The sequence below is a fragment of the Fulmarus glacialis genome, unplaced genomic scaffold (genome assembly GCF_000690835.1).
Source record: "Fulmarus glacialis isolate BGI_N327 unplaced genomic scaffold, ASM69083v1 scaffold15015, whole genome shotgun sequence".
Classification (NCBI taxonomy): domain Eukaryota; kingdom Metazoa; phylum Chordata; class Aves; order Procellariiformes; family Procellariidae; genus Fulmarus; species Fulmarus glacialis.
The window spans coordinates 2,529-14,939 of record NW_009211280.1 but is presented as its reverse complement, the minus strand read 5'-3'; the positions used below and the strand labels follow the sequence as shown (position 1 = coordinate 14,939).

The 12,411-nt window shown below is 48.6% G+C and overlaps 1 protein-coding gene across 1 annotated transcript; it reads left to right on the top strand.

Moving 5' to 3' along the window:
• The first annotated feature begins 3,919 nt into the window (after window positions 1-3,919).
• On the top strand, window positions 3,920-11,210 carry LOC104076573 (interferon-induced very large GTPase 1-like). The gene is given in 2 exon segments (XM_009577489.1): window positions 3,920-8,862; window positions 8,864-11,210. Coding segments are annotated over 2 exon segments (7,290 nt in total).
• The last annotated feature ends 1,201 nt before the right edge of the window (window positions 11,211-12,411 follow it).

Here is a 12,411-nt window from a genome sequence, read left to right as displayed (position 1 = left end):
CTGCGGAGCCGGGCGTGCACCTGCGCCCTGGTGCCCTTTGCCTCCCTGCTCTGGGGACAGGGGACCGGGCAGGGACGTGTCAGAGCGAGACTGCAGGGCCAAAGGGGAGGTGGGAAAGCAGCCCTGCGGGCGCTCCCCTGGCCTCGGAAGCTGAAACGGGTAATTTGGGGAACATCACTGACAACCTTTTCCGTGGTGTGCTTCCTGTCAGCATTAGCGGGGGTGCAGAAGCAATGGGTGCTGGGGTGCAGTCCTCGGGCTGGCGGCGTGGGCAGCTTGGGTGGCGGTGCCTGCCTCCTGTGCCGCTCGGCGCTCGTTAGAGAGCGTGGCAGCACTGGGGTAACGAGCGGCATTCGTGGGACATCCCGCTCTGTCCCCAAGCCTAGGGGGAGAGTTTTTCCTCTTCCTTTCTATGGAGTGATGGTGGGATTCACCTCTCCCAGCCTCTCCTACAGTCTAAACTTCACCACCCAAAGTGTTCTGGTCCCTGGTGCAGCCCCTCAAAGGCACAAGCGCTTCCAGAGCTTGGTTCCCCTGGGGAAAACACTCTCGAGGGGGCTGTTCCCGTGAAACGGGGTGCAGGCAGTCCCATGGCAGATCATGCTGCCAGCCTTAATGCTTCCCTCGTTCACTTCCAAGGAAGAAAGCGATCCCAAGTTATTCCATAAATATGCTTAGTGGTCCTCTGCGTGCACTAACACAATTGCATGTGTCTTTTTTCTTATTCTTGAAGAAATATGAAACCATGCTGGGACTTCAAAGTGTGCCTGGGTGCTAGTTCAGGATCCGGTTGGGCTGGAGTTGATGTTCTCCATCGCAGCCGTGCGGTGCTGTTTTGGGCATCTGAGACTGAAATAGCGTTGGTAACGGGCCGACGGGCGAGAAGTTGGGAGGGGACAGAGCCAGGACGGGTGGCCTGAGTGGGCCACGCTGCACGGTGTCGTGCTCAGCAATCAAAGCTGGGGGGAAGGAGGAGGAAGGGGAGATGTTGATGGCTGCGGCGTTTGCCTTCCCAAGCAGCCGTCACGTGCGCTGAGGCTCTGCTTCCCAGGGAGCGACTGGAAGCAGTGAATAAACACCTTCTTTGCTTTGTGAGCACATGCAGCTTTCCTTCGCTTGCTAAACTCCCCTCATCTCGACCCAGGATTTTTTCTTGCTTCTGCTTTTCCACTTCTCTCCCCCATCCCGCTGGTGGGACTGCACGAGCTGCTGGTGGATGCTTAGTTCCCGGTGGAGGCCAAAGCACCGTGGTGTTTCTCTCTGTCTCTTTGGGGGCTTGAGCTTCACCCACAGCAGCAGATGCATGATCTGGCCAGTGGTGGGATGGGGCACGTGCTGCTGCATTGTTGGTGCTGTTCCCCCAGGCTCTGCCATGTCCAGACTTTTTCTTGAGGTTGGCTGAGCCTGCCTGGAGAGCACAGACGTTAACTGGACAGCCTGCGTATCTGGAGCTGGGACTTTTCTGCAGGTCTCCAGGCTTTGCTCTCACAGACCAGCCTACTCTCCATCCTTCAGCCTGCTCACCATCCTTCCAGGTCTTATCCCATCGAGAAAGCAGCCGTGAGCCCTGCACCCTCCCTTGCTGGTGGCTGCACGGTGGTGGCAGGAGGGCCAGTATTTGAGAGGTCAGCAGGTAGTTGGGTTCTGGGGGAGGATCCCTATGCTGGGAGATCCTTTTTAAATTACAGTCAGATTAAGCTTTGACTTCATGGCTGTCGTAGTTTAACCTGGCAGGCAGCCAAATACCGCACAGCCACTTGCTCACTCCTCCCACCCCCCAGTGGGACGGGGAGAGAATCGGAAGGGTAAGAGTGAGAAAAACTCGTGGGTTGAGATAAAGACAGTTTAATAGAACAGAAAAGGGAAAATAATAATGATAATGATAGAATATACAAAATGAGTGATGCACAATGCAATTGCTCACCTCGTGCTTGCCGATAACCAGGTAGCGATCGGTACTTCCTGGATCACGCCTACCATTCATATACTGAGCATGACATCACATGGTATGGAATACCTCATTGGCCAGCTGGGCTGGCTGTCCTGGCTGTGCTCCCTCCCAATGCCTTTTTGTTTTTTTTTTTTTTTTTTAAGCTGAAAGTCCTTGACTAGCAGGGTACTTAGCAACAACGGAAAACATCAGTGTGTTATCAACATTCTTCTCATATTAAATCCAAAACACAGCACTAGGAAGAAATTTAACTCTATCCCAGCCGAAACCAGGACAATGGCCAGGCTTGGTCTTCCTCCCCATGATGTTGTTGTGGTGTACAGGCATTACAGTCCTGTCCTGAGTCACTCCTGGGCACCTTTTGCTGTGTGCAGAGGAGACTCCTGAATGCAGGAGATCCGTACTTTGCAAATGGTCCCTGGGCTAACGTATATAATGGGTATGTGGGTTTAGGTGCCAGGCAAAACCCTAGCCTGGTCACCACCCCAAAAAGGCCCTGATGAGTCTTTGCTGGCTGGGCAATCATCACCGGATGGCCTGCACTGCGCCCTGCAATGAATCCTCCGCATTGATGGGTTGCCATCTCCTGACCCTCTGGTCTTCTCCTTTAGGATTTTGGGCCTTTCCTTCCTGGTGTTTTTCCTCCTGAATTGTTGAGGTGTTCCCCGTCATCTTCCTAACACCCCAGCCTTGTCTACCAGGCCTGCCGTGTGACGGTGTGCTGTCTTGGTTGAGCTGGGAACCTCGGCTGCCTGTGTCCTCTGGAAAGTCCAGCGTCTGACCAAAAGGAGTATCTGCTGTGAGGTGAATGTATTGAGTATATTGCCTAAATCTTCACTGACTTTAAAGGAAAAGCTGACACTAACAGCTCTGAGAGGGTCCAAGAGCCCCATCACAAGCACTTTGGATCAATATCTGTGTTGGTAAGAGTCTTGTGTCATTGGTGGGACAAAAGCTGAATGCACGGGAACGTTTTGTGCACTGAATAAATCTCTTCAGTATCCAACTGAATTGAGACAGAGACAATTATCAGGTTTGTACGACAGTGGAAAGAAAAAAAAAAGGCGTAAAGGCATGTGTGCAGTGAGAGCGTCAGCTCCATTAAGGTTGGCAGTCCAATGCATATGGGATAATAAGTGAAGGGGGAAATGATAAACAAAACCACAAAGGGACACAAACTGGATAGACAGGGGGTCCCGGAGACAATGCCAAAGACCCAAAGTCTCCAGTCACTAATGATGGGCCAGCAGGATGCTGCAGGCACAGCTCTGGACAGGGACAACTTGGATTTTTCCCATCCACTGGGGTGGGAACGATGTGTGTCCCGAGAACCAGCTCCTGGGGGACACGGGCGTGAGTGAGGGGCTCCGCGCCGGCAGCTGGAGCAGGACCACAGGTCACAGCCCGTGTGCCCGGTGCTGGGTATTTGGGGTGAGTGTGTCTTGTGAGCGTGGGGTGCCCGTGAGATGAGTGTGTGAGTGTGTGCCTCTGCTGGTGAGCACCAAGCTGGACCAGCCAGCGAGCCGGAGACCCGTGGGGCTGGTTAGAGGGTGCAGGGTGCAGGCAGGGGTGTTGGATGGACGGAGGGGCTGTGCTGGTGCTCGAGGGATCCAGGAATGCTCAAACTGTCTGTACTCATGTATTTATGAGTCCTGTTGGGTATACGTGGGCGCTGTTGAAAGCAGCACCTTGTCCAATGCAGGTTGTGTAGCCAAGTCAGACTGTGTGTGTGCATGTTGTCTCCAGGACACACACTCAGCTTCAGGGTTGAACCTGCAAATGGGAAAGCAGCAGGCACATCCATTGTCCTGGGACGGGGAGCCCCGGGCCTTGGGGCATCCCAGGCTGGGCTCCAGCAGCCGGGTAGGAGGAATCCCCGGAGCCAGAACTGCTACAGAGCCCTCTTATAAGAGGCTGGGGCCCCTTACAACATTCCTTAAAGAAAGTTTGTTTTCTTCTTCCACAGCCATGGGTTCACAGGAGGACATACTAGAGGATGATGAAAAGGCACATCTTGCTAAAAAACTACTGGCAGAAGCGTGTGAGAAAGAAGGACTGGATGATGGATACTGGCTCCCCAAACTGTCAGAGATACTGGGAGTCAAGTCGAGAGAAGCCCTGAAACATCTCCAATATGAAGACTACCTTAAGCTGGAGTGCGAGGTACGGTACCCCTGGGAAACAAAGGCGCTCCAAAAACTCCTAGAAATAACAGACAACAAAGCAACTTTTGAGGAGCTGCAGAAGGAGCGCTTGGAGATGACAAAGCAGAGACAAGAAGCAGCCAAGCGAGCTCTGATGGAGCTGAAAGAAATGCACAACAGCCGCAGCCACAGCAAGGATGTTGTAAGACAGAAAGAGGAGGCTCTGTGGCAAGCCATGGAGATTCCCAAAGAGTACTGGGCACCACCAGAGAAGTTATTGGTGGATGTGCTGGAGAGCATCCAGAAGCAGCTGGAGAAGCAGGAGTTGTCAGTGAGCAGGGGTGAGAACGTCTCTGACATGGAGGTCCTGAGGCGGGCATCAGGGGGACTGGCCCTGCAGGGCATTTACAGAACCAGCAGCCTTACGGATGTGCTGGCAAAGCGAGACCTGCTCATCAGGGTTCCCGACGGATTCAAGCTCGCCGGTCCAGAGCAAGGGTCACTGCTTGAGAGGAAGGAGTTCTCCTCCTCTGCAGCAGAAGCCACTTTCACCAAGTCCATGGAACAGCTGGGGTTCAGCATCAGCGTTTCTGCCAAAGCCGGGTTCTGGGGGTTTAATGTTGAAGCTGGTGTAGATCACAGCAGCTCCTCGCAGTCGGAGGACACCCACCAGTCCCGCTCTGAGAAGAGCTACATTTGCACCATCAAGTACCAGTACATGCCTCTGGCCTCCTGCTACTTCCAAAAGCATCAGCTTCACCTCTCGGATGCGGCCCTGCGGGAGCTGCAAGACATCGAACACCTTTTGAGCATCACTCAGGAAGCAGACAGGCCCAACATGCTGAAGAGCAGGTGCGCGAGCTTCTTCAGCAGGTTTGGGTCCCACGTAAACCAGGGTCCCCTCCACTTTGGGGGGATATTCTGGTGGAAGGCGTCTACGGAAGGATTCAGAGCTGAGCAGCGGGAAGAGATGAAGCGACAAGCATCTGAAGCATTGAACTGCTACGTCGGGGCCAGCTACAGCGGCTTCAGTGTCAGCGTGGACGTTTCGAAATCCAAATCACAGGCTTCTTTTCAGGGAAGAGATGGAAGCAGTGCCCACACAGCAGTACAGCTCTACGTGACCCACACAGGGGGCCCATCAGAGACGGATTCTCTTCCTCAGTGGAAATTGGGGCTTGTAACTAATAACACAACCTGGTGTGTTATTGACCGAGGCTTTCAGCTGATCCCAGTGTGGGATATAATCCTGTTCAATCACAGCAGTGATTTTAAGTCCATCTATCAAATGAGCAGCAGCCTCAGGGCTGCGTACGAGGCACTAACGAATCACAGTGTCGGCACCATGTTTGGAGAGGAACTGGTCAGTGCAGTGGAAGACGCCAGAGTTTTCCTGGAGTGCGTGAAGGCCTGGGAGGTGACGGTGGATGAAAGGAAACTGCTCACGCTGATAGATTTCAAACAGAATCTGAATGAAAAAACCAAAAACCATAGTGTCTGGATCAACGTATGCCTGTCGGACAAAGCACTGCAGGAGTTCCTGGTGAATACCGTTCTGTCTTGCAAGAAGTCACCTCCAGAAAACACCACCTATATCAAGTCTTTGTTGAGGTGCCTCCTGGATCCTCATGTCTATTCTGTCAAGGACTTCCCCAAGTCTTCCTTCATTATGCAATGGATCTTCCATACTGAGCACATGCTTCCCGAAACTCCCAATGTTTCTGAGCTTGAAGATCTCACCAAGACACTACTGCAAATGAAGGAGTACATCCAGGAAGTCACCTATGCACCAGAAACCTCTGCATCTGCCATTCATGAAGCAAAGATAAAAGCCACCTTGACTACAAGCCTAGCTGTTTATTCCTTACTCCAGTTTCTCCAGGAAAGGGCACAGAAAGACGTAGAACTGTTGGTGCTCTTAATTACAACCAGTACGGGATACAAGGTGGAAAGGAGCACTTTTCAGTACCTCCTTGGATGTCCGGAAATTAACTTCATGATAAATGAAATGCAAACGGGACATAAGGAGTATCTGAGTCTGAAGGAGCAAGATGTTTACAGAGCCCAGGCCTTCTTGCTACTGACGGGTCTAACTGTAACACCCAAATGTAAAGAGGCGTCCCCTGAGTGGAAGAATAAGCGTTTAGTTTTCATGGAAGATCACATGAAAAACTTATGGTCCACAGAGATAGAAACTCTCCTCAAAAAGCACAGGACATTCAAAGACTGGGAGATGCTGGAAAGTGACTTGCATTCCTTCATCAGTGGGCGCTTGGATGACACATGTGATGATCTGAAGAAAAACAGTATAATCAAAGACATGGAAGACACTTTTCAAAGAATAGAGCCTTCCAGTCAGTCCAAATCCAAATCAGATGGCAGCAAATCCAAAGTAAATCAAGCCATTACAAACCAAGAGTTCTTCCACTTACTTAAGCGCCTTGGACTAGAAAGTCAGTATCCAAGAAAAATGGGGACAGAAGATTTCCACATCATATACCAGACATCTTTACATGACAGCCAGCCCAGCAAGGACAGTGAACTACCATTCTACTTCTTGCAAAAGCTGTTAACTGTGGATTATCGGGTGAGGTACCTGACTTGCAAGGATGAGAGCAACCCAGGACTCACACCCGTGCCAAAAACCACAGAGCAAAAGCATGAACCCTCGGATTCCTTTGATGACTTTTTCACTGATTTGGAGGAAGAAGCCCCTGAATCTGCAACCAGGGACAGTCGTGTGCACCCCATGGACATCCAGATGGCAATTTTTCATTGCGCTGATGATTTCATGAGACAGTACATTTCAACAAAGCTTGCTTTCTGCCAATTTGCGCTACCTCTCCTGGTACCAAACCCCTGCACTTCACGGATAGAGTTCCCCCTCTGGTCCCTCAGCCAAATAAAAAAGAGCTGGAAAGGGGCTGAGAAGTTGGGAAAGCAGGCCAGAATTACCAGTTACAAAAACAAACTCATTTATCAGGCAGAGACACCCATCGTGTCCTTCATACGGATCGGCAGTTCTCCCTCCTCTTCCAAATCTCAGATCCTGAATGCTCTGCTGAGCAAACAAAAGCATGACACTTTTTTCCACCGACATTGCAAAGGCAGCACCAAAGACTGTTTGCTGATGAAAGGTGTTGTGGAGATCTCCTGGTACTGTCCCCGGGGCAGTGACGATGACAGCTTTGACTGCTGTGTTGCTTTCTGTAACCTTCATGGAGATGCAAGGGATCATGAAGAACAGCTACAGTTTTTACAGGAGATATCTGCTGTGAACGTGGCTCTTGTATCCGAGTCTGATCAGAGTGACAAGAAAGGGATGAAAATTTTACGTGACCTGTGGCAGTCGCAAAGGCCTTTGGTTTGTCTTTTCACTGAAAAAGAGAACATTGCAGCTGGCCGATCTAGCCAAAACATAAGAATAGGTATCAAGAACAGAAACGAAGCAGAATTAATGGGCGAGCTGACAAAAACAATCAGGGATCTCCTGGAAGGGTCTAACACGCTTTTCAGCCTTGATGCCTGCCTGGACAAAGCTCGCAAGCACGGATTCCTAGTTGATGAAGATACAGACGCGTGTGTGACAGCCAAAGAAAAGGCAAAGGCGCTGGTGAAGCTTCTGAAGAAAGAGAAGTTGTTTGAGATCAAATCCCAGCTACTGCCTCTTCAAGGAAAACTGTGGTACATGTGGTGCAAAAAGGACAAAGAACTCACTCGCCTGCAGGAAAAGAGAAACAAGAGCATAGAGCATCATCGGAGCCAAATTGAAACAGAGAAGTTGGCAATAAGAAGAAAGCAACTAGAGAAAGCATTCCCCCTCAATCAGCTGATGAAATCAGTCCTTGGCTTTCTCCAGTCACAGCCAGCAGATACCAAGAAATACTTCCTGCAGTGGATGAAGGTCTTTATGGATGACCTCTCCTCCGATCGCCTTGATGAACTGAAGAGACAATATCATCAGTTATGGTCTCAGATCCTGGCAATAAAGAAAAGCAATGAAAAAAACAACCTGAAACCTCTGTTGCTGAGTAAGTTAGATGCCCTCTCCAATGAAATCAACGATTCGTCCATTGGCCTTGAGCATATTTTGAGAGAGGTAGGGCAGATTTACGAAGCTCTGGAATCAATGAACTCAGAGGATAAATGTTTTGTCAAACTACCTGAAATTGCAGCTGATCTGATGGTTTCAGGGTATCCTGTTGAGCTGATGGATGGTGATGCTTCTTACGTACCATTACGATGGGTTGGAGCAATCTTTGACAGAATAATTGAGAAGCTAGGGGACAAACGAGTATTTGTTCTTTCAGTGCTTGGCATCCAGAGCACAGGGAAGTCAACCCTGTTGAATGCCATGTTTGGTCTTCAGTTTAATGTCAGTGCAGGGAGGTGCACCCGGGGAGCGTTTATGCAGCTAATTAAAGTGGACGAGAAGCTGCAACAGGATTTGGACTTTGATTACATGCTAGTTGTTGACACAGAGGGACTTCGTGCCATAGAGATGGCCAATAAACAGTCCCTTAATCATGACAACGAGCTGGCCACCTTTGTCATTGGCATCGGCAACATGACTCTGATCAATATCTTTGGAGAAAATCCTTCAGAAATGCAAGATGTCCTTCAGATTGCTGTGCAGGCTTTTCTGAGGATGAAGCAAGTAAATCTCTCCCCAAGCTGCCTGTTTGTACACCAAAATGTGGGAGAAATAACTGCCAAGGAACAGAACATGGAAGGACAAAGACGTCTGCAGGAAAAGCTGGATGAAATGTGCCCAGCAGGATTTCTGTGACGTCTCCTGCTTCAGCGACGTCATCCGCTTTGACGTGAACACCCACATTCATTACTTTGCTCACCTCTGGGAAGGAAACCCCCCAATGGCACCGCCCAATCCCACCTACAGCCAGAACGTCCAGGAATTAAAGAGCAAAATTCTCCAAGCTGCCAAGAAGGAGTCGCAGGGCAGCATTTTGAGGCTCTCAAGCTTGAAAGTTCGTATTAGTGACCTCTGGAATGCTTTGCTGAATGAAAACTTCATTTTCAGCTTCAAGAATTCAGTGGAGATTGCTGCGTACAAGAAACTGGAAACCGCATTTAGTCAGTGGACCTGGCAGCTGAGGAGTCACATCTTAGACTTGCAAATGAAGCTGGACAATAAAGTTCGGAATGGGGATTTGCAGAAGGTCACCACAGAACACCTTGAAAAACTAGTGCAAGAGACAAGTGATGCCATCACAAAAGACATGGAAAAGTATTTCAGTGAAGACAGAGACTGTGAGATACTGGTCCAGTGGAAAGGCAGCACGGAACTGAAGCTAAAAGAACTGAAAGAGTCTCTTCTTCTTGAAACTAGAAAGAAGTGTGAGAATCTTATTGAACTAAAGAAGAACCAGTGTAAACTGGATGAAAGGAAGTCAGAATATGAAAACGAGCTCCTGAAAAGGAGTAGGCAGCTGGCTCTGTCCCTGAAAGGCCAGAGACTAAGTGAAAAAGAACTGAGAGACAACTTTATTTCTCTCTGGGCAATCTGGATTGCTGAAGTCTCCTCTGCTGCTCCCCCTCCGGAACAGGTTGATATCGATGTGGAAATAGAAGATGTCCTTCTAGATCACTTTAAGGAGCCTCACTTACATGCACGAATCAGCACATTTCCCAAACACAGAGTATTTTCTGTTGACTTGGAGAAACATGTCGCTAAGAAAAAACGTTGGGGCATCTTGACTGTGAATTTTGATGATGTTGATGTGAGCATCATACACCGCATTACAGATAACATCATAGCGTGTGTCAGGGCAAACATTGATAAGAAGGAAAAGGAGAAAAGGGATTACAATCGAAGTTTTATCCATGAAATACTAAATGAAGTACAGAAAGGTATGAACTCTGTCCCTAGCAATGCAAAATACAGTTTTAATAAAGATTACAGAATAGATTTATCACTGTATCTGTGCAGAATGGCAGCAGAAAGGTTTAAAGCCATGCATGTAGCATTCAAAAAGGCAAATGATCCAGTCATCTACCTGGAAAGCAAGAGAGAAGATTTCCTTAAATGTTTCCAGATTTCCTGCCAAGGAGCCACTTCTATCACAACATTTGCTGTTTTCCTGTGCGACAAGATTGCCCCAGCTCTTCACCAGGCGGTCTATGAGAGGACAGCTCTTACCATAGCTCGAGACATAAAGGGTAAAATCCCAGATTTCAATGGCAATAGATCCTCTCTGGAAGTTTGCATACTGAGATACCTGGCACAAGAAGAAAATTTTGAGAATTTCAAGGCGTACCTTAATTGCCCAGGAGACTTTTTAGAGAGTTACATTGCGACACGTGTTGAGACATACTGTTTAGATAAGAACAGGAGGCTGGAGAAGTTTTTAGATGACTCCCTTACTCACTACTATGAAAGCATCCAGTCAGCTGTTTTTGCATCAACTGACATTGTCAAAGACAGAAAAGACAGAAATGACAAAATCTCTCTTTGGCTGGATGAATTTTGCAGCGCACTTGGAGAGGTGCTGAGCTTGCCCAGAAGCGACCTGAAGGGCATTGAGCATCAGGAGATAACAGACATAGAGTTCCTGAATAATGCCATGACAGAAGCACTGGCTCCCCTGAAAGATCATCTCAAGGAAGAGTTTGCTAGTGCTGATATGAGCTCATTTGAAAGGCAGCCTCATACAATCCTGGCTGAACAGTTTGCAGGGTGCTGGGAGCAGTGTCCCTTTTGTGGGGCTGTTTGCACAAACACCATGCAGAATCACGATGGAGACCATCAGCTTGTCTTCCATCGTCCGCAAGTTTTGACAGGATACAGGTGGCATAAAACAGACAATCTGGTCATTGATATTTGTTCTAGTAGCGTTGCAAGTAACTGTACGTTCAGGATTGGTGAAGACACATGGATCCCCTACAAGAGATACCGGGATGCAGGACCTCCTTATTCCACTTGGAACATTCCTTCTGATCCATCCATGCAAGCGTACTGGAAATGGTTTGTGTCTCATTTCAGGACAGAGCTAGAAAAACGGTACAATGGGAAATTCCATGGCAAAGGAGAAATCCCTGCTTCATGGCAGAGAATTACAAAGCAGGAAGCACTTGAGGAACTGGCGAAGCTTTAGGCCAAGTTGATATGAAGGAAGAACCGCAACTGCTTTGCATTTTAGAAGAATATAGTACACATCTATCCACAAAATATTGTTATAATGACTATGACCTCAAGCCAGATGAAGAAAACGATATCTAATTGCTTACAAAGTTGGTTGAAATAAGGCATGCTGCTTCTGCCATTGCTCAGAAATTCCCTTACTTCATGATAAAGTTAGAATCCTCTTCCTCTCTTGCCGTAAACATTTACATCTGCTTTGTCTTACAGCAGAAAAGAAGAACATGCCTCCAGCAAGCAGTCATATGGCCAAGATTAAGACCAAGTGCCAGATGAAGAGCAAAGGCAGCATTAGAAAGTACCAATTTTATCAGCTGCTATGAGAAAATAAGTGATACTGGCAAAAAAATACTTTTCCTGCAGCAAGTACTTGTCACACTCAAAGAAAGGGCTGCGGGATCTGAGAACAGCTCAACATTGGCTGCAAGCTGTGCTGTTTTGCTTTTTGGGATTATCATTCCCTTATTGATCCCTTATCGATCCCTTATTGATAAACTCAGATCAGTAGCTGTTCTGTCTCCGATGTCATTAAAGCAGTTAACACAACAGCTACGTGGATTTAGACGGTGATTTAACTTCATATGTTAAGGTGAGCCATTCCTACGCAGCTGCCTGGACCTGGTGAACTCTCCTCCAGCTCTTAGCTGTGATAGCAACTGCTCTTGCCATTTGCTTAGCGGTTGAGCTAAGGCCTTTGTATGACCAATGTGGATAAACACGTATCTTTGCAGCTTCCTCAGCAGCCATCGGCAGCGTGTGCCATTAGTGTTTGTGCTGTCAAGACAGGCTGGTGGCAATGGAGCCATGGTCTGGAGAACGTGTAACCAGCTGGGACTGCGCTAGTGAGGCGGTCGGCGGTTTTCGGTGTGCAGTTCCTGCAACGCCACAGGAAACCCAAGGACCATGCCCTCCTGGAGAGTGGCCGAAGTGGTGATTCAGTATAATCCCTTGTAGTCTTTGCTAATAAACTAATCAGTCGGACTGGACTGGCCTCTGTATCCTTTATTTTCAGGTGAGCCACAGTTGTGTGTGACTTGAGCATTCGTGCTGTGAAGTCGGGCGATGGTCTGTGTAAGGGTGTGTAGAAGGAGAGCGTCTGCTCCTTTCAGGGTGTCTGGTCAAGGACCTTCTTCAGTGTCTCAAGGGATAACAAGAAG